The sequence below is a fragment of the Megalobrama amblycephala genome, linkage group LG8 (assembly GCF_018812025.1).
Source record: "Megalobrama amblycephala isolate DHTTF-2021 linkage group LG8, ASM1881202v1, whole genome shotgun sequence".
NCBI classification, from domain to species: Eukaryota; Metazoa; Chordata; class Actinopteri; order Cypriniformes; family Xenocyprididae; genus Megalobrama; species Megalobrama amblycephala.
In genome coordinates this window covers 30155505-30176206 of record NC_063051.1, presented here as the reverse complement: position 1 = coordinate 30176206, position 20702 = coordinate 30155505, and the positions used below count along the sequence as shown (strand labels likewise).

Here is a 20702-nt window from a genome sequence, read left to right as displayed (position 1 = left end):
TTCAGCTTGTTAGAAGAGAGCTCCATATACTAAATTGAGTGTGTCAGATAGGAGAGACCCACAAAATGTGCACAGCAGTGGATCCCCAGAACCGGAGTTGAAAACAACTGTTTTTAGAGTATTTTACAATGGTTTTGAATGTGACTCATTCAGTCATAATCAAGGAACGGAACAATATGTTTTATAATAAATATTTTTCAACACATAAACTTTAACATAATTCTGGTCCTGCCTTCTGGTTCCAGTGGTGATCTAGTTACAGCTGTAATGTGAAACAGCTGTTCAGCCACTACTGTGTATATCACTGCACAGCATCATAGAAACCAGCTATTAACCTTAGTTTACATGTCACCACTAGATCTACAAGCAGACACTTGAGGAATTTGACTTCTGAATGAATGATTGAATGAATGAATGAATATCTCAAACCTCAGTTTGTTCAAGTGACAGTTTGGGCTCTTCAGTCCTTCAGAGAGCAGCTTCACTCCTGAGTCCTCCAGATCATTGTCGCTCATGTCCAACTCTATCAGACGGGAGTTTGATGATTGTAGAACTGATGCCACAGTTTCACTGCACTGATCAGTGAGATAACAGTTTGCCAAACTGAACAGCATAAAGAAAAACAGGATAATAATTACACATCCATTTTAAATTACTTCAAAGCTTAATCTAAATTTGAGAACAAAAACATGATAGACCTTACAGGTTCTCTTTTATTTTACTACATACTAACCAGTCACATTTCACACTTTAATGACCAATAACAGAAGAAAATCTGGCATTGGATCTCTTGTGTTTATCATAATCTTTAGTTCTGTTTTATTTATCATGTTATATCTGACAAATATTTTCTCGTAGGCTCTGGTTTTTACTTGGTTTATAAATAAATAATTTGTTAGGCTGGGATTTGAAGACAGAACTCAAAGTCTAATAAAAATGTTACCACAATTTGGTTGAATTTCTGGATCTATATTATGTTTATTTGTGTTTATCACCAGTCAGAAAACAAGAAGAAATAATACTCCAGACCCCATAACACCAGCCATGTGACAGACTTTTATTTATTTAAATAGGTTATTAATGTTTTCTGTGTACTCCTATTTAGTTTTTGGTCTTGTCATGTGAGGTGCAATGAATTATCAATGCAGTAATATTAGAATATGTTGCTCAGATTAGACAATCTGATTATTTTGTCATTGTCTTTAATTTCATAACTCATATATAAGATAATTACATTCAATAATTTATTTGATTTGAGTAATCATACTTTGTGCATCAAATCAACATATAAAAAACGTCTGAATCTCAAACCTCAGTTTGTTCAGTTGACAGTTTGGGCTCATCAGTCCACCAGAGAGCAGCTGCACTCCTGATTTCTGCAGGTTATTGTCACTCATGTCCAGCTCTATGAGGGGTGAGTTTGGTATCTGCAAGGCCAAAGCCACAGTTTCACAGCAGGTGTGATCGAGTTCACATTTGGAGAGTCTGCAAAAACAGGTTATTTGACAAGACATATATTGTGTGTTTATCATGTAGGAACAGTTTGTTGTGACAGTGATAGGTTATGTCATGTTCTCTGTGAACATGCAAGCTTTCCAGAAGTATTAAATATTAATGTCATGTATGTTGGAACTAATTTGACAGCCAAGTGATACCATCTTTCACAACTTTCAAATATATGTCTATTAGGGGTTGCACGACTACTGATTTCTGCTTGTCGATTTCTTATCAAAACAATACACGAGTTACTCGACTACTCGTGGTTCATGCTACTGTAAATGAAAAGACATGAAATAGTTCTTATCAATAAATGTTTATTAATAGCCTAATGCAACAATTATAAGTAAACACTCAAAACATTATAATTATGACATTACATATTTTAATTTATATGTAACAGAGTAAAGCCAAATAAACCTGCAACTTAAACCTGCAACTTAAAAAAAACCCTGCAACTTAAAAGGACTGAATTTCATTGATAACTTCAATCTGTTCTGGAGTCAGAGACAACTGTTCACTCATGATGGCCTGCACCAAAACAAACTGGGCTCAAGAGTGCTAAAGGACAATATCTACTTCTCTTCCATCATCCTTCAGCAGTGTGTGCCAATCTGAATGGCACAAACACACCTGGACAGAGTACAACTGACCACAGGACTTCATTTCAACACCTGAATGGACACGCGGCTGACACATCCCACAAGGTCAATGATAACACCACGCAGCCACAACAACCACTGCTCACGGACACAATCCTGACTGAGCCCTGCCCACAGAGCTCACAGAGAGACAGTGACGTGTTAGAACTGCTCCAAGATTCAGCACCCAAGGATGACTTTCGGGAAAACAGCCAGGGAAACCAGGACAACATATTACAGCCTCCGGTAACACCAGAGCAACAGCCCCTCTTCACCGGACACGTTATCCCTTTCTCCAGCTTCCCCTCTTCTGTGCTTCTCAGAGAAAATGGAGGAACTGGTGTATGCTGGAACCAAACTCTCCCACTCTTTTGCTGCAAGCCCCCAGATATCAACAAAAAAGCGTCAAGCCCCGAAACCACCAAAGCCTGTGGGCCCAGCTCGCCCTCCCCCTCCTCCTGCGAGAGCTCTTCGGCCCCTGCCACAACGCCAGGGCCCTCAACCTCCTCCGTCTGTTCTAGGTGAACCAAAAACAACCGATAACAGCTCTCAGTGATGTGTGTCGGGTCCCCGCTATGATAACAGTGACTTAATCAAATGTTTACAGAACGAGTGGGAACCCAGTGTGCCTGTAGCTTTCTCTATTTCTGTTTTATTACGTGATAGAAAGCCTAAGGCCTTCTCAAACCGTTTGGCAAACCCATTTAATCTGCTACCTATTACACGTCAAACTAAGATTACTGTAGATACAAAAAGTAAGACTGTTAAGTTAGCACTTTTAAACATCCGCTCACTTAAAAATAAATCACTTCTAGTCAATGACTTAATAACCACAAACAACCTAGATTTTATTCTTCTAAATGAAACATGGCTTGAAGACAGTTGCAGTTCAACAATCCTGAATGAAACAGCCCCTCCTAACTTTACTTTTATGAGTGTCTGCAGAGCTGTTAGGAGAGGTGGAGGTGTTGCTGCTCTATTTAAAGATGTCTATCAATGCAAGCAAGTGTCATTTGGTGATTACTTGTCTTTCGAATACTTGGGTATTGTGTTAAAAGGTGCTCCTCGCATTCTACTTATAGTTATCTACAGGCCTCCAAAATATTCTCCAGCCTTTGTGGAGGACTTTACAGAACTGTTATCAGCAATTTCCTCTGAGTTTGACTGTTTTGCTATTACTGGGGACTTTAACATCCATATAGAAAATGCAGAATCCAATATGGCAAAAGAGATCATAACTGTTTTGAATACTTTTGATCTGACTCAACACGTACATGGACCTACACACAATCGTGGACACACTCTAGATTTAATTATTAGTAAGGGTCTAAACGTCTCATCCATTGTCATTAAGGATGTAGCGCTATCTGATCATTTCTGTATTTTCTTTGATTTATTGATCTCTCCGACTGTTGAAGCTAGATCTATCTCTGTCAAAAAGCGATCCTTAAATGAGAATACTAGTGCACTGTTTATGAAGGCTATATCTTTAACACCAAGCATATCTGCAGACTCTGTTGATTTTCTCCTTGATTCTTTTAACTCAAAAGTACAGAATGTTATTGATAACATTGCTCCTGTGAAAGTCAGGAAGAAAAGTGGCAGACAAAAAGCACCATGGAGAAACTCAACAGCAGTGCAAAATATGAAAAGACAATGCAGAAAAGCTGAGCGCATGTGGCGAAAGACAAAACTCGAAATCCATTATAACATCTATAAAGATATTCTTCATGCTTTCAATGTGGAATTAGGCAAAGCTAGACAGACCTTCTTCTCAAATATTATAAACAAAAACTTAAACAACACCCGCACTCTTTTTGCTACTGTAGAGAGACTAACAAACCCCCCAAGTCAGATTCCCAGTGAAATGCTCTCAGACAGCAAATGCTGTGAGTTTGCTTCCTTCTTCTCTGAGAAAATTAATAATATCAGAAAGGCGATCAGCACATCCTTGAGTTGCACTGGGGTAAAACAGATCAGATCACAACATCAGAAAGCAGCTATTATGTCTGTTTTTGAAGCAATTGATGGTAAAATTTTGGAAGAAACAGTACAGCACCTTAAAACATCAACCTGTGCCCTTGACACACTTCCCACATCTTTTTTCAAAAGAGTGTTTAACTGTTTAGAAGCAGATCTCCTAGAAGTGGTAAATGCCTCACTTCTCTCTGGGACTTTTCCAAAATCCCTGAAAACTGCAGTTGTTAGGCCCCTCCTGAAAAAGAGCAATCTGGATAACACCATATTGAGCAACTACAGGCCAATCTCAAATCTTCCTTTCATTGGCAAGATCATTGAAAAAGTTGTTTTCAATCAGCTGAACAAGTTCTTAAGCTTGAATGGATACTTTGACATCTTTCAATCTGGTTTCCGACCACATCACAGCACAGAAACAGCACTCATAAAGATAATAAATGATATTCGCCTTAACACAGATACAGGTAAATTATCAGTGCTGGTTCTACTCGACCTCAGTGCTGCGTTTGACACTGTCGATCACAACATTCTTCTTGACAGGCTGGAAAACTGGGTTGGGCTTTCTGGGATGGTCCTTAAATGGTTCAGGTCATACTTAGAAGGGAGAGGTTATTATGTGAGTATCGGTGACCATAAGTCTGAGTGGACATCCATGACATGCGGAGTCCCTCAAGGTTCGATACTCGCACCCCTCCTGTTCAACCTATATATGCTGCCACTGAGCCAAATAATGAGAAAGAACCAAATTGCATATCACAGCTATGCAGATGACACCCAGATTTACCTAGCCCTATCACCTAACGACTACAGCCCCATTGACTCCCTGTGCCAATGCATTGATGAAATTAAAAATTGGATGTGTCTAAACTTCCTTCAGTTAAACAAAGACAAAACTGAAATCATTGCATTTGGAAACAAAGATGAAGTTCTCAAAGTGAACATGTACCTTCACTCTAGGGGTCAAACAACTAAAAATCAAGTCAGGAATCTTGGTGCGATTTTGGAGTCAGACCTGAGTTTCAGTAGCCATGTAAAGACAATAACTAAATCAGCATATTATCATCTCAAAAATATTGCAAGAATTAGATGCTTTGTCTCCAGTCAAGACTTAGAGAAACTTGTTCATGCTTTCATCACCAGCCGGGTGGATTATTGTAATGGGCTCCTCACTGGTCTTCCCAAAAAGACCATAAGACAGCTGCAGCTCGTACAGAACGCTGCTGCCAGGATTCTGAGCAGAACCCGAAAACATGAACACATCACACCAGTCCTCAGGTCCTTGCACTGGCTTCCAGTTGCATTTAGAATTGATTTTAAAGTACTGTTACTTGTTTATAAATCACTCAATGGCCTGGGACCTCAATACATTGCAGATATGCTCATAGAATATAAACCTAACAGATCACTCAGATCATCAGGATCAAGTCATTTAGAAATACCAAGGGTTCACTCAAAGCAAGGAGAGTCTGCTTTTAGCTGTTACGCCAGCCGCAGCTGGAACCAGCTTCCAGAAGAGATCAGGTGTGCTCCAACAGTAGCCACATTCAAATCCAGACTCAAAACACATCTTTTTATCTATGCATTTGCTGATTGAGCACTGTGCTATGTCCGAACTGTTTGCACTTTATTTTATACGTATTATCTTTTTATTCTTTTAATTCCTTTTCCTGTTTTTATTTAATTTTTAATGTATTTTATATCTTTTATGTATCATCTTGTTATTCTGACTTTTAATGCATACTGTTATTTCTATTCCTTATGTTCTATTTTTATTATTCTTTTTTATGTAAAGCACTTTGAATTACCACTGTGTATGAAATGTGCTATACAAATAAAATTGCCTTGCCTTGCCTTGCCTAAACCCGCGATAACCTGGGTTGCGTCAACAGACGATGATCATGTATAGACGATAGCCAGAGATATTGTCAAATATTGGCAATATTCAGAGGATTTGGCATTTCCAATTAATGTAGGCCTTTTACATTCTTCTAGTCTATTATTACTATTAGATTAGGCTACTTTCATTATTAAATTAATATTAATATATTTGCCCCACAATAATTTCATAGCACATCACATAACTGACGTTCTGTGAGGATAATAAAAGATTAGGCTATTAGCTCATCTTTGAAAATGTTTTAAACATTTTTTAGGTCTTTTATACAATGAATTATAAGCCTATAATTAAAATTATTAACAGTCTATGATATTTCCTAACACTGACCACAGTCATCAATGGAAATTAAGAGCTACTTCAAGCACCGACTTAAAAAATACAACCTGTTTAACACGAAATACTATTATTCTCATTTGTTTCACTATATACGGGCCACAAAAAAAAAAAAAATGGAATAAATTAAGACAGTTTTATACCGTTATCACACTGTAAAAATTACTTTTCTTTTGTCAAGTCAATGTGGTTCAGATAACATAATATTTTGAGTTTCTGTTGAATAAACCAATTGCCTTCATTGTATTAACTCAAATTTTTAATTAAAAAAAACCTCAAAATTTTAAGGCAACCAGGTAACTTACTTTTTTAAGTTAAACCAACAATTCTTTTTTTACAGTGCAGCATAATATGTTGAAATTCGTCTCTGAGAGAATACGGTCCGTTAATGCAGCGTCAGACAGCTCCGTCACTTTTTACTTTCACTTTGAATAGCCTACTGACCGAGGTTAGGCTTTCACAGGCATAACTCTTGCGCAAAGTTTGCACATTGCTTCTTGTGTGATATCCATTGGCTCCCCCTTATTGGTTTAAAATGGAAAGATTTACAATATTGTGACGTATCTTTTTTTAAATTCAGGTATGGTTAATGCACGCTCAAGTAGTCGATTGTTTCCGACAGCACCGACTAATAGTTGAAGTAGTCGATCTCTCGACTACTCGACTAGTCTATGCAAGCCCTAATTTCTATAAATCACTGTTTAGAAAATCCAATTTAGTAAATAAAAATTTTGCTCTCCAAAAACAGTAAAATCATGATAAAAACACACACTGTATCTTCATCACTGCACTTAAACTTGATTTTCAGAGTCAAAAACTTTGACAAAACAGTGGTCAACAAGTTACTTACATGGCTTTTTTGTAGCATTTCACAGCTGGCAGGAGACTCAGTTGGCCTCCTGATTCAGTATTGAACATCTTCAGGTTGAACTCATCCAGCACCTCCTCTGACATCATCAGTACATGAGCCATCAATGAGCACATGGAAGATGAGAGTCTTCTTTCTGGAGATGTTTTGAAGTATCTTTGGATTTCTGTGTATAACGAATTATCATTGAGCTCCAGTAAACAGTAGAAGAGGTTGATTGAAGCTTCACGTGAGATGTCCTGATTTTGAAATTGTTCTTTAATGTGTTTGGTTATTTTTGTGACGCTGTGTTTGCTGTCTTCAGTGTGTGTGAACAGACCACTGAGCAGGTTCTGATTGGATTTCAGTGAAATGCCCAGCAGAAACCGTAAAAATAGGTCTAAATGTCCTTTCTGACTTTGCATTGCTTTCTTAACAGCCTCCTTTAGTAAATCATGTAAAGCAATCTTTTTGTATCGGTACCAGTTTTGAGTTTTTTCAATGAAAAACTGCAGCTCATCCATGTTCTTGTCCAGGTAGCAGAGGAAAACGTGCACTGCAGCGAGGAACTCTTGAACACTCAGATGCACAAAGCAGAAGACCTTCATCTCATGAAGAGCAGCTTCTTGCTGAAAGATCTCAGTGAGCATTCCTGTGGCCTCAAAGTCTTCACTCACATCAATACCACATGCTCTCAGATCCTTCTCATATAACACATAGTTTTCTTTCTTCAGTTGTTCAAATGCTAACTTGGATAACTTCAAAATCATTGTTTTATTGGAATCTAAGAGCTTGGTACGTTCTCTTTCTGTTTTTCTGTCACATTTCTGGCTCTTCATGTTCATCTGTATCAGCAGGAAGTGGATGTACATTTCAGTGAGTGTCGTGTTGATGTTTTCTGCATTGTTCCCAATAGGGACATCCTGAAGAACAGTGGCTGTGATCCAACAGAACATGGGGATGTAACACATTATGTAAAGACTACGAGATTTTTTAATGTGTGAGATCATTTTGGAGGCCTGAGTCTCATCTTTGATTTTCTTTCTGAAATACTCCTCCTTCTGCTGGTCACTGAATCCTCGCACCTCTGTGAACAATCCTACATGCTCAGGAGGGATCTGATTGGCTGCTGCTGGTCGTGATGTCACCCAGACCTGAGCTGATGGAAGCAAAGTCCCATTCACCAAACTTGTAAACAGTTCATCAACAGATGATCGCTCCTCAAAACTTGTCACCATTCCACTGTCAAAATCCAAAGTCAGTCGACTCTCATCCAGTCCATCAAAGACAAACGCAAGATTACATTTATATATCTTACATATCTTTGCTGTTTCCAGGTCCTCCAGTTCAGGATTAAATTTCTGTAGAAACTCATGCAGACTGAACTTTCTATCTATAATGCAGTTAATCTTTCGGAATGGAAGCAGAAAAACACAGTCTATGTCCTGATTGGCTTCTCCTTCTGCCCAGTCCAGAATGAACTTGTGCACTGATACAGTTTTTCCAATTCCAGCAATCCCTTTGGTCAGCACAATCTTTTTCTTTTCACTTTTGTTCATACTAAATACATCATTGCATTTGATTGGCCTGTTCTGTGATTTGTGATGTTTAAAGGCTTTATCAATCTGCAGAATCTCATGTTCTTGATTGACTTCTTTAAGATCCCCCTCCGTAATGAAGAGTTCTGTAAAAACATCCTTGAGATGTGCTTCTTTTTCCTTTTTACACTCAAAAATGTGTTCTACTTTTTTCTTCATGTTCGTTTTGTGAGTCTTTAAGAAATCCTGCAAATCATCTGTTATGTAAAAATATAAATAAACAGGAAAGGTGTTAATAAAACAACACTAGAAAATTAAACATGGAAGGTGTTTCACATTGGCATGATTATCATTAAAATCAACTGATGCAGACATACTCTGTAAAAAAAAAAAAAAATCTAAATTAAATCTAAAATTAAATTTATGGTTAAAATATGCTAAAATGCTAGCCGTGGTTGCCAGAAATTCTCTGTAAATAATTCTGAGATAATTCCAGTTTTACAGGATGCCTGTATATTTTACAGCTTATAACTGTATATTTCACTAAGTCACAATAATAATATACCTAAAAAACTCTGCCTTTTGACGTTTATAATGTACCAATAACCACCTCTATAATACAGGTGGTAAAACAGAAAGCCTCATGATGAATCAGAGTTCATTGTAAGCGGCCTGTTCATAAAAAAAAAATTACAATACTTGTATATAGATGATGCTCAGGATCATTCACACAAAGACAAAACACCATCAAAGTAACACACAACACTAAAATAATGTGTATAAAATATAATATAATATATATAAAATATACTTTGTCATAATTTGGCTAGTGTTGTGTTAAATTATATGATTACACTCCTGCAAGTGCTTTTAAACCATTCAAGCCCCACAAGATAAATGAGAACAGACTGTCTATGTCATGTCGACTCGTGCGCACTGAAAGATGTGCGCCAGTATCGAGTTCTCTTTCGTGCTTGAACAAACAATTACACATAGAATTATGCCAAAATGCCAATTTTGTTGAGTATCCTCATAAGAGCAGTCTTAAATTAGTTAAATATCATCTTAAATGAACTTAGAGAGAAAATGAGATCCGCATCAGATCCGCATCATGTTCGGCAGCGGCAGCTCTTAAAGTGACAGTAGCCTAAAAAACGTCTCGGGTTACAGATGTAACCCCTGTTCCCTGAGTAAGGGAACGAGACGCTACGTCGAATGACGTGATGGGAACCCTCTGCATTTTGTGTTCGTGAAGCACCTCTGTATCCAACCAATGAGGAAACGTGACGTCAGAGGCGGGTGACGTCACGGACCAGGAAACTATAAAGCATACCCAGAACGAAGAACGCTAGCTTCTGGAATATGTCTGAAGCAAGACGCTCACAGGTATGCCGGGGGTACGGCAACGTGACGTAGCGTCTCGTTCCCTTACTCAGGGAACAGGGGTTACATCTGTAACCCGAGACGTTCCCTTTCGTGGGAACTATCGACGCTACGTCGAATGACGTGATGGGAACGCTATCCCAACTACGCCGTATCACCAAGTACCTGTCTGTTATCTTGTAGACAGAACTGAGGACCCCGGAGAGGAGCCTACATCCAGGTTGTAAAACCAATAAATGTGTGCTGGGATGACCATCCAGCAGAACCACATATGTCATTAATGGATATTCCTGACATTAAGGCCTTTGAGGCCGCCATACCCCTAGTCGAGTGAACACGGACAGCTAATGGAGATGGCTGTCCGGCCGCCTCATAAGCAAGTGAGATAGCCTCGGCCACCCACTTGCTCATTCTCTGCTTAGATGCTGGACCTCCTTTCTAATGAGACCCATAAAACACACAAGCAATTGATCTCTTTTGCCCCACAGGGCAGCTCTGTGGACATATGCATCTAAAGCCCTCACTGGGCAGAGCAGATTGAGTTTCTCCTGATCCAAAGTTGTAAATGGAGGAAGATGGACGGCCTGAAGTACAATGGAACCTGGGACGTTGGTGGGGACCTTAGGCATACAGCCTGGTCTAGTGTGCAGGAATGCTTTGACCATTCCAGGTGCGAATTCCAAACACAAAGAAGCAGCTGAAAGTGCTTGAAGATCTCCTACTCTTTTAAGAGATGAAATAGCCAGTAGAAATATGGTCTTTAAGGGTGAGGAATTTCTCTGAAAATTCCTCTAGTGGTTCGAAGGGAGCCTCGGCTAACCCTTCTAATACCACGGCCAAGTCCCAGGCCTGAGTCCTTGTACGTACTGAAGGCCTCAGCCTCAGAGTACCACGGGGGAGCGTATAAAAAAGGGGGGTCTCGACCTACCGAGGAATCCCCCAGAGGAGTATGGCCGAAATGGCCGCATACACTTCCTCGTGGAGGGAGCTCTGGAGTGGAGTATGGTCTCCACAACCTCAGTTGGGAGAGCAGCATCTATGAGCCTGGCCCCCTCAGAGGCCAGGCCCACAGTCTCCATAGTTCTGGGCGTGGATGAATTATCATGCCACCCGCTTGAGACAGACAGGAGGTCCTGCCTGAGAGGAAGCTCCATCAGGGAGCCATCTAGAAGTGACACTAGGTCTGAGAACCATATTTTGGTTGGCCAGTACAGAGCTATCAATATTAGACTGACCCCTTCCTGGCGTACTTTCTCCAGAACTCCCGGGAGCAGAGCGAACGGGGAAATGCATACAGACGCAGCCTCGGCCACGTCTGTACCATGGCATCCAGACCCAGTGGTGCTGAATGAGATAGGGAGAACCACAGTGGACACTGGGTTGATTCCCCTGAAGCAAATAGGTTGATTTCAGCTCGACCAAAGATTTCCAAAGTGAGCTCCACACCTCAGTGTGGAGACTCCATTCCCCGGGCCTCGGCCCCTGCCTCGACAGGGCGTCTGCTCCCACATTTTAATGCCCTCAGGTCTGGGAGGAAGTATTTTACTGCAAGAAATACCGCCATCATTTCCAGCCGATTTAAGTGCCAGGAACTGATGGTCCTCCCAGAGACCCTGAGCTGAGCGACCACTCATGATCGCCCCCCCAGCCCATGAGGGAAGCATCCGTCGTAAGCATTACACGACGACGAGAAGTCCCCAACATGGGTTCTGGGACAGGAACCAAGGCTTTTTCCACATGACCAGAGCACGAAGGCATCGCCGCGTGACTTTTGATCTTGCGAAAAGGATTTCCCCTCGGAGAAAACCCCTTGGTCCTGAGCCACCACTGTAAGAGTCTCATGTGCAGAAGGCCAAAAGTTATCACGTTGGACGCAGCTGCCATAAGACCCAACAGTCTCTGAAACTGTTTTACAGTGAGTGACTGGTCATAAGAGACCACCGTCGTGTTGTCCGTACGGACCAATACGTGGTGGCCCTCAGGTCTGGGAGGAAGTGTTTCAGTTCTAGAGACACCGCCATCATCTCCAGCCGATTTATGTGCCAGGAGAGCTGATGGTCCTCCCATAGACCCTGAGCCGAGCGACCACTCATGATCGCCCCCCAGCCCATGAGGGAAGCATCCGTCGTAAGCATTACGCGACGACGAGAAGTCCCCAACACGGGTCCTGGGACAGGAACCAAAGCTTTTTCCACATGACCAGAGCACGAAGGCATCGCCGCGTGACTTTGATCATGCGAAAAGGATTTCCCCTCAGGGAAAACCCCTTGGTCCTGAGCCACCACTGTAAGGGTCTCATGTGCAGAAGGCCAATAGTAACCACGTTGGACGCAGCTGCCATAAGACCCAACAGTCTCTGAAACTGTTTTACAGTGAGTGACTGGTCATAAGAGACCACCGTCGTGTTGTCCGTACGGACCAACACGTGGTGGCCCCTCAGGTCTGGGAGGAAGTGTTTCAGTTCTAGAGACACCGCCATCATCTCCAGCCGATTTATGTGCCAGGAGAGCTGATGGTCCTCCCATAGACCCTGAGCCGAGCGACCACTCATGATCGCCCCCCAGCCCGTGAGGGAAGCATCCGTCGTAAGCATTACGTGACAACGAGAAGTCCCCAACACGGGTCCTGGGACAGGAACCAAAGCTTTTTCCACATGACCAGAGCACGAAGGCATCGGCGCGTGACTTTGATCATGCGAAAAGGATTTCCCCTCAGGGAAAACCCCTTGGTCCTGAGCCACCACTGTAAGGGTCTCATGTGCAGAAGGCCAATGGTAATCACGTTGACGCAGCTGCCATCAGACCCAACAGTCTCTGAAACTGTTTTACAGTGAGTGACTGGCCTAACTTCACCCCATTCACGGCTCCGAGAATGGAATTCACACGAGCAGGAGACAGCCGCGCCTGCATCATGATAGAATCCCAGATTACTCCTAGATAGTTTGCAATCTGACTCGGAACCAGCACACTCTTTTTGGCATTGAGCCTCAGCCCAAGCTTTTTCATATGCGACAGAACAACATCTCGATGTTGACCTGCCAACTGTTCTGTTTGAGCTAATATCAACCAATCGTCGATATAGTTCAGCACGCGGATGCCCTGGAGTCTCAATGGAGCCAGCGCTGCATCCACGCACTTCATGAACATGCGGGGTGATAATGATAGGCCGAAAGGAAGAACCCTGTATTGGTAAGCTTTGTCCCTGAAAGCAAACCTGAGGAACTTCCTGTGAGAAGGACGGATGGATGGATACATGAAAGTAACCAACTTTCAGGTCTATCACAACAAACCAGTCCTCAAACCTGATCTGTGGGATAACCCTCCATCCTTCTTTGGAACAATGAAGTATAGGTTGTAAAACTCTGACAGCTTGCTGGGAGGAGAACCCCTTCTATAGCTCCTTTTTGCAAGAGCGTCATAACCTCCTGTTCCATTACCAGAGACTGCTCGGGGGCCACCACTGTGGGAAGGACCCCATTAAACTGGGGCGGGCGAGACCCGAATTTGTAACCCTTTTCTATTGTAAGCAGCACCCATTTTGAAATATTTGGGAGAAGTTTCCATTCTGCCTTATTTACAAAGGGAACCAGTCTCTCGAGACTGGCCTCTGGTGTTTTTTGAGCACTTGACTCGGCGCCCTGAAGCGGTGAACCGGCAAGGAACAGCTGAATCAAGTGATGACCGGCCCTCCTCGGAGGATCGGTGGAGACCGCTGCGCCCTGAAGCACACTGGGTGCAGGGTTAGCAGAAGGGTCTCCTTTATTTTCTTTTAAATTCCTCAGAATTTAATGTATTCAATATTTCATTTAATCCTCAAATTAAATGCAGCCAGTTCTTATATAAATATATATTTTTGAACAGACTGAATATATTTAGAATACAAAAAAAGAATTATAGCTCGTAATAATTCGCAAAGTATTTTAGGGAAAGAGAGAAAGGTAAACTCCCGTCTGCTCAGATCCCTTAATATATAAATATATACACATACGCACACACAAGCATGCATAATCATGGACACGTGATACATGCGCAGCCTCGGCAAACGCAAGACCCGAGCCGTATATTCATTCTCGCAGACTTAATCTACGCGCTGCCTCGGCAAGCGCGAGATCCGAGCTATATTCTTTAATGAAAACTCAATCCACGCGCTGCCTCGGCAAGCGCGAGATCCGAGCTTTGCATTAGACTTTTATTCCCTCGAGAATAAAGCCAACAGGAGTGGAGCTACAAAACTCCCGCTAGTGCATACTTTTCTTCGGGACATTTTTATGAATGAACACTGTCACTGTCAGTTGTGAGCTGACGTGCACGCTCCACTCCCAGCAAACGACACATAAATCGTGTGTATCCCTACTCGCTTTGTAGTGTAGCACAGGGGAAAATTCAAACTGTTCACGATTGATTTGTTATAAACATGTGATTTTGAAACACGATATGTGTGTGACTGTGAGGTGGCGATCCTCAGATCGATATCACAATATCCACCTCCTCAGAGCTGGACATGTGAATATCGGTGCCTCAACCCGGGGAAGAAACCGCAGAGCGTGCTTCCACCTGGGAGACGGCACTGAACCTGGCAGGTGAAGGCAGAGAAAGGGCGGCGCCCGTCTCTAACCCTCTGTCAGATCCATTTGTGAACCCCACGAACGGAGCCTCCGGCCTGCCTCAGCAGAAGCGGGACCCGATCCGCGGGGAACACTGGAGCACAGTGTCCTGAGAGCGAGTTTTTACAGTGCACACAGACGGCTCCCTCGAGAGCTGCCTGGGCATACTCACTCCCACTTCACTGCCGTTTCTCGCCATAATACGTGTCTTTTTTATATATAAATATATGGATTGGTGTGACATACTCTTGTCCTCAGACGAAGAGATCGTGATTATTTATATGTGATAAGACAAACAACACCAAATAAGACACACAAGATACAGAGAGCGCTTGCTGAAGACAACAGAAGCTAGCGTTCTTTGTTCTGGGTATGCTTTATAGTTTCCTGGTCCGTGACGTCACCCGCCTCTGACGTCACGTTTCCTCATTGGTTGGATACAGAGGTGCTTCACGAACACAAAATGCAGAGGGTTCCCATCACGTCATTCGACGTAGCGTCGATAGTTCCCACGAAAGGGAACAGTTGCTGTGATGTCTGACATTAATGTTCATCAAAGAACAAAGAGAACAGAGAAAATTGTAGCTTTAATAAGAAGTAATCTAAATTTAATTTATAATTTATGCAGTAAAGATTGTAAAGTGTTTTGTTATTGTAACCTTTATTATAATGGTTTTTATGTGAAAATATACTGTATTTAAGATGTTTATACATTCATTTGGAGAGTAACTTGTTAAAAAATATTAAAAACGCCAATGTTTTAACCGCGATTAATTACAGAAAAATGTGTGATTAATTAGTTACACACACACACACACACACACACACACACACACACACACACAATAATGTGATGTTTACAGTTGTTCAACATATATGTAACTTACAGTTAACCAATTAACATGTTTATACTGTAGCATTTTTACAATATTTTTTGGTAAAAATGTCAAACATTTATGGTATTTAAATTCATAGTATTGAAAGCAATTCTGTTCTGTACTGAGATCAATATACATCAAACATGCTAAAATAATTTATGCTCCCATTGTTAGGTTAATTCACCTTGAATTTTTGGGTGTTTCTCAGCTGATTCTAATGATTTTTGCACTGTGAAGAGAAAGAAAAAAGAATGAGACTTTGTATGAAAAGGCGCTGCATCATGGTTTCCACAATACATTAAGCAGCACAACTCTTTTCAACACTGATAATGATCAGGACATTTTTTTTTAACAGCAAAATCATCATATTAGAATGATTTCTAAAGGATCATGTGACACTGCAGACTAGAGTAATGATGCTGAAAATTCAGCAGTGAAAATTTTGCCATCACAGAAAGAAAAATGAAAGATATCCAAATCTTTTTTTAAAAAAATTGTAATAATATTTCACAATATTTTAACTATTTTTAATAAAATAAATGCCTTGAACATAAGAATCTTCTTTCAAAAAAATCTGCCTCTGAATATGCACATTTCTGCAAATCTATGCTTCCATTCGTTCTTTCTGTGGTCACTATTCTTTCTTTTATTACCTTCACTGTAGTTGTTCTGTAACTCTTCAGCCAGCCGGTTCTGGTTCATCTTGTGCAGGATGTTCAGTGTGATCTTCACAGCTTCTTCTGCTCCAAAACTCTCTATCATTTTATCCACTATATCAGTGACATCAGCATTCTCCAGTTTACCAGCCTTAATGGGTCCATCATCTTTTAAGTAACTCCTAAATCTCCTCAGACTGTCTTTTTCCAGGTCATCTAGAGTATCATGAAGCAGCTTTTTTATAAATGCCATCGCCCTTCAAGGACTGTTGGAAAAAGAGAAAAAGTCTTGGAATAGTTGCACTTTTATGATTAGGATTTATGCAGTAGGTGTAAATAAATTTCAAATGATCAAATAAATTGTTTCAATTTTTTTAAACTTTTAAGGGCTAAAACAAATTCTTCAGGTTTATATTCAGTTGAAGATTCTGTGCTCATTAGAAGATTATTTTGGTCTGTTGGATTCAGCTGAAAGCTGGTGATGACTGAGTGTCATCAGACTTCAGGCTTCATGGACCTGCCTTTAAAATACAAGACATTTGGGCCAAGGTTCATGATTAGACGCAAGAGGTAGTTTCACATTTTGTCCTAGTCTTTTTGGAACTAGAAATAAATGCAAAAATGTCACACTGAAAATACTAAACATTTTAATAGTGATTGTGAATGATACAAATTCATGCTTAAGATTTTGAGGAATGGAAAACATTTTTCCAGTTATTCTAGTTATTCCAGTCCTGGAGCACCAGTCAGACACTTGTTGGTAGCTCATTACGGATACACACACAATATTATCTGTAAGAGCTGTTTGAGAATAATTGCCTCTTATCTATCTTTAGTTTTACTGCAGTGCAAAATTTTATCATCTCAAAAATAAGACAAGCAATCCGGTATTCAGTTTTGTGGTTTTGACATTTGGTTACCCTTACTACTACTACTAAAAAAAGAATAAATTCTCATTATTAAAATGAATCAGTAAAATGAAATGTTGAATGTTGTGATGTTGAATCAGAGTAAATGCATTCATGAGTAGAGAACAGGAAGTAAAGTAAGAAGTTTGTTTTTAATTGCGTTAGTGACATAGACCTTAGTCAGGACTCAAGACAGAGACTTATTTAAAGTTTGACAAATGAAAACGAGGCTGTGTGGAATGCTGTAGAAGTACAGTGTGTTCAAGGTTTCATGTTTAACAACATGCCGATTGCGCAGCTCACAAAACATCTTCCCAAAAGATTTTCAGTAGATAAAAACTCAATAAAACAGTTCTGAAAGTTATGAGTTTTGAAAACAACATGTGATCTAGAACCTGGATGCCATTGAAAGACTGTAAGTCTAACACTTAAGCCTCGTTTCAGCCACATCATTTTCGATATAGGTCTATTAGTTCTGCTGCATGAATCTTCTGTTATTACTGTAAACATGATACTTAAACATTGGTCAGTAACAAAATATTTACTAACTTACCTTTAATAATGACAATATTTTTAGATGTTTAGATGTTCTCCTCATCTGACTAGGCACCTGATCTTCCTTTCACTTTTGTGTGCTCATGAAGAACTGTGGGTGTTTCTTTTCAGAGCTGGTTCTTCAGGAGTCAAACAACATGAGATCAAACAATGAGAGAAAACATACACTCAAGCAAACATACCAAAAGAACAAATGCTTATACACTGAATCACGTCTTTCTGACTGCCATTTCAGACAGACAGCTTTTACAGTGAAATGAGCAATTTCACTAATCTCAAGAACTGTTGACATAGTAAAGCTGTAAAGCTGTTCCTTGAGATAACAGGAAAAAAGTAAACCTAGTGTTCAGTACCAACACCTGAACTACTTCAAGGCTGAACAAAAGGCACTTACATAGTTCTGAAATGCATGCTAATAAGCATCAGTTCAGATGAAAACTGAAAGCGTTAATGGTAGATTTGAGACAGCTGTATATCAGCATACTTTATATTAAAATCTTAGCATTATTCATTAGCCTGTTTGAGCACCTGCTCCAGAAAACATGGCATAGATGGAAATGCATATTAATGCACATTAGCTATGAAAACTTATGGTAGATTTGCATCTTTTCAGCATCCATATTTAGACTCACACAAGAGCACTCTGTCGTTAGTACGCATTACCAGATATTGCTGTGTTCAACATGTTCCTGGGTCAACATTTTTGTTGATCCTGGAACAACATTCAAATCAACCAATCAGATTTGAGGGATAAGTTTACAGATTATGTCAAGTTTAGGCTTAAAATCATGAATCATGGTGCTTCTACATCAGTGTTATTCATCTATCATTTCCCTCTGATTTTTGGGATAACTTATGGGTAGGGTTAGGTTTAGGGGTAGGAATAGGGTTAAGATTAAATTTTCAGACTAGAATGAAACAAAATATGTTGACCCAGGAACGCATCTAACTCAGCAAAATCAGGACGTGCTGTTAGTACGTAGTTAGTATGTAGTATTTTTCAGAGTCTGACAAACATATTAAAAGGTTGGTAGCACTTTATTTTACAGTGCGTGCACTTTCCTGGTACATATATAGTAATTATGTTGTACATACAAGTAAAAGAGTGGTAACACAAGGTACTTACCTGACATGAAACACTGCTGTACTTTCCAATGGTACAAACATGGTAATTAATTTGTACCTATAGACAAGTGTTGGGTAATAACAGGCACTTACTTATAGTGTCCATATATGGTAACTAACAGACACATTACTGTACTTACTAATTATATGTACATGGTAACTATGTTGTACTTATGGACATGTGTGGGTAATAATAGGCACTTATTTATGGTAACTTGTAAGACACATTACTGTACTTACTAGTGGTATATACATGGTAATGTTGTACTCGTGGACAAGTGTGGACACAAATAACGGACACTTACTTACAGCATGTGCATCTTGACAACAGTACAAAACAGAGGCTTACCATAGTTTTGTTTTCTCACTGATGCCATTTAAAAAACAAAATTCTCAAGAAATAAAGTAATTGTTTTGCTGCACTATGTACTGTGTTTATATCTGTTCGAGAAATCTTTTTAACTTGCAGCAGTTCAAACATGGGTGTAGGTGTCCTGGTTGAGACAGCAGTGGTAAAAGTATTCTATCATTAACCTGAATATTATCTACAGGCCACCATTACCAGATGCGAGTAAATACAGGAGAATTATGGCCAAGTCATTTAAAAGTGCCACACTTCGTGCTGCCAACAGGTGGCGCTTTGACTGTAACTGAATATTGCCATGGAGATTTCTTCAGGCCAGGACTATTATCAAACGTGCAGTTTGGAGCAGATTGGACATTGTATGCCTGAGTTACAATAACTTTTTTCGTTGCGTTAATCGCAAACATTAGCACTCAGCCAAGTGTTGCATGATTTAATGTTTCTAGTATGTTTGGTACTTTGTGGCATATTTAAATGTGTTTCTGGGAGTTAATCACAGTGCAAATCATGCCATTTCCTGTTGCCAGCAGGTAGCGCTATGACTGTAACTGAATATTGGCATATAGATGTCTTTAGGCCAGGACTCTTATCACACTTGTGAAGTTTGGGGCAGATCAGGCATTGTATGCCTGAGTTACAACACCTTTCTCTTTCATGGTGAAACATCAAACTTTGTCAGGCCGCCACGGACATGCCCTTCAGCGAAAACTCTAGATCTTTGCAATTTAACGTCACTAAAGCCTTTAGATTAGACTGAGCAAATATGATGATTATCTGATAAAATAGGAGTTCGTTAAAGTACAACAAAAGAGGTTCGTTGTAGTTCCTATCAGCCATTTGTTGTAATCCTTTGAAAGTTCAATGCAAAGAGAGATATTTTCTTTTACAGAAATCACAGTGTTGTAACTTTGCAGATGTTGTTTATGATCAAACAGCAACATTACACACTTACTAAAGTTAAAAAAGTGAAATCATAATCAACCACCCCTTAAAATGTTTATAAATTCACAGGGCTGCGTCATATATCTGTACTGAAAATTATTGGAAAAACCCTGGATGATATAAGTGGAGTCCTGGAGCTCTATCCCATAAATGGTGAGATTAGCGACTTTGTTTCACCGTGAACAAAACTCACTCATTTTTATTGCTGAAACTCAGATGTAATGCTGCTTTATTCTTCAAAACCCTGAGGAAACTGTGGTTTTTGTTGCAGGAAGTGCCTCAGTGGAACGTGAGGACCTCTCGGCCCCACTGGTGCAGGACGTCAGAAACTACTTCCAGATCAGCCAAGAGTATTTCTCTATGCTGCTTGTTGGGAAAGATGGGAATGTGAAATCCTGGTACCCCTCCCCTATGTGGTCCATGTCAATCATTTACGAGCTGGTCGACTCCATGCAGCTTCGCAGGCAAGAGATGGCCATTCAGCAGTATCTCGGCATGCAGTGCCCAGACGATGACTACAGTCACCATGAGGGCTATCATCGAGGTTACGGCTATTAA

General features: G+C 40.3%; 2 protein-coding genes across 2 annotated transcripts in view; one reads left to right on the top strand and one right to left on the bottom strand.

Moving 5' to 3' along the window:
• LOC125274255 (NACHT, LRR and PYD domains-containing protein 12-like) overlaps positions 1-17949 on the bottom strand; it is a 26008-nt gene extending 8059 nt beyond the window's left edge. The window contains exons 1-6 of the mRNA XM_048200471.1: positions 17712-17949; positions 16248-16516; positions 15779-15823; positions 7196-8987; positions 1312-1485; positions 430-603 (exon numbers count right to left, since the gene is read on the bottom strand). Coding sequence (XP_048056428.1) covers positions 430-603; positions 1312-1485; positions 7196-8987; positions 15779-15823; positions 16248-16503 — 2441 coding nt within the window. The 5' untranslated portion in view covers positions 16504-16516; positions 17712-17949. The remainder of the gene's footprint in view (positions 1-429; positions 604-1311; positions 1486-7195; positions 8988-15778; positions 15824-16247; positions 16517-17711) is intronic.
• LOC125273268 (coiled-coil domain-containing protein 80-like) lies at positions 17558-20702 on the top strand. Its single transcript, XM_048198474.1, has 3 exons — positions 17558-17573; positions 20214-20297; positions 20416-20702. Exons 1-3 carry the CDS (start codon positions 17558-17560, stop codon positions 20700-20702), a joined length of 387 nt encoding a protein of 128 aa, XP_048054431.1.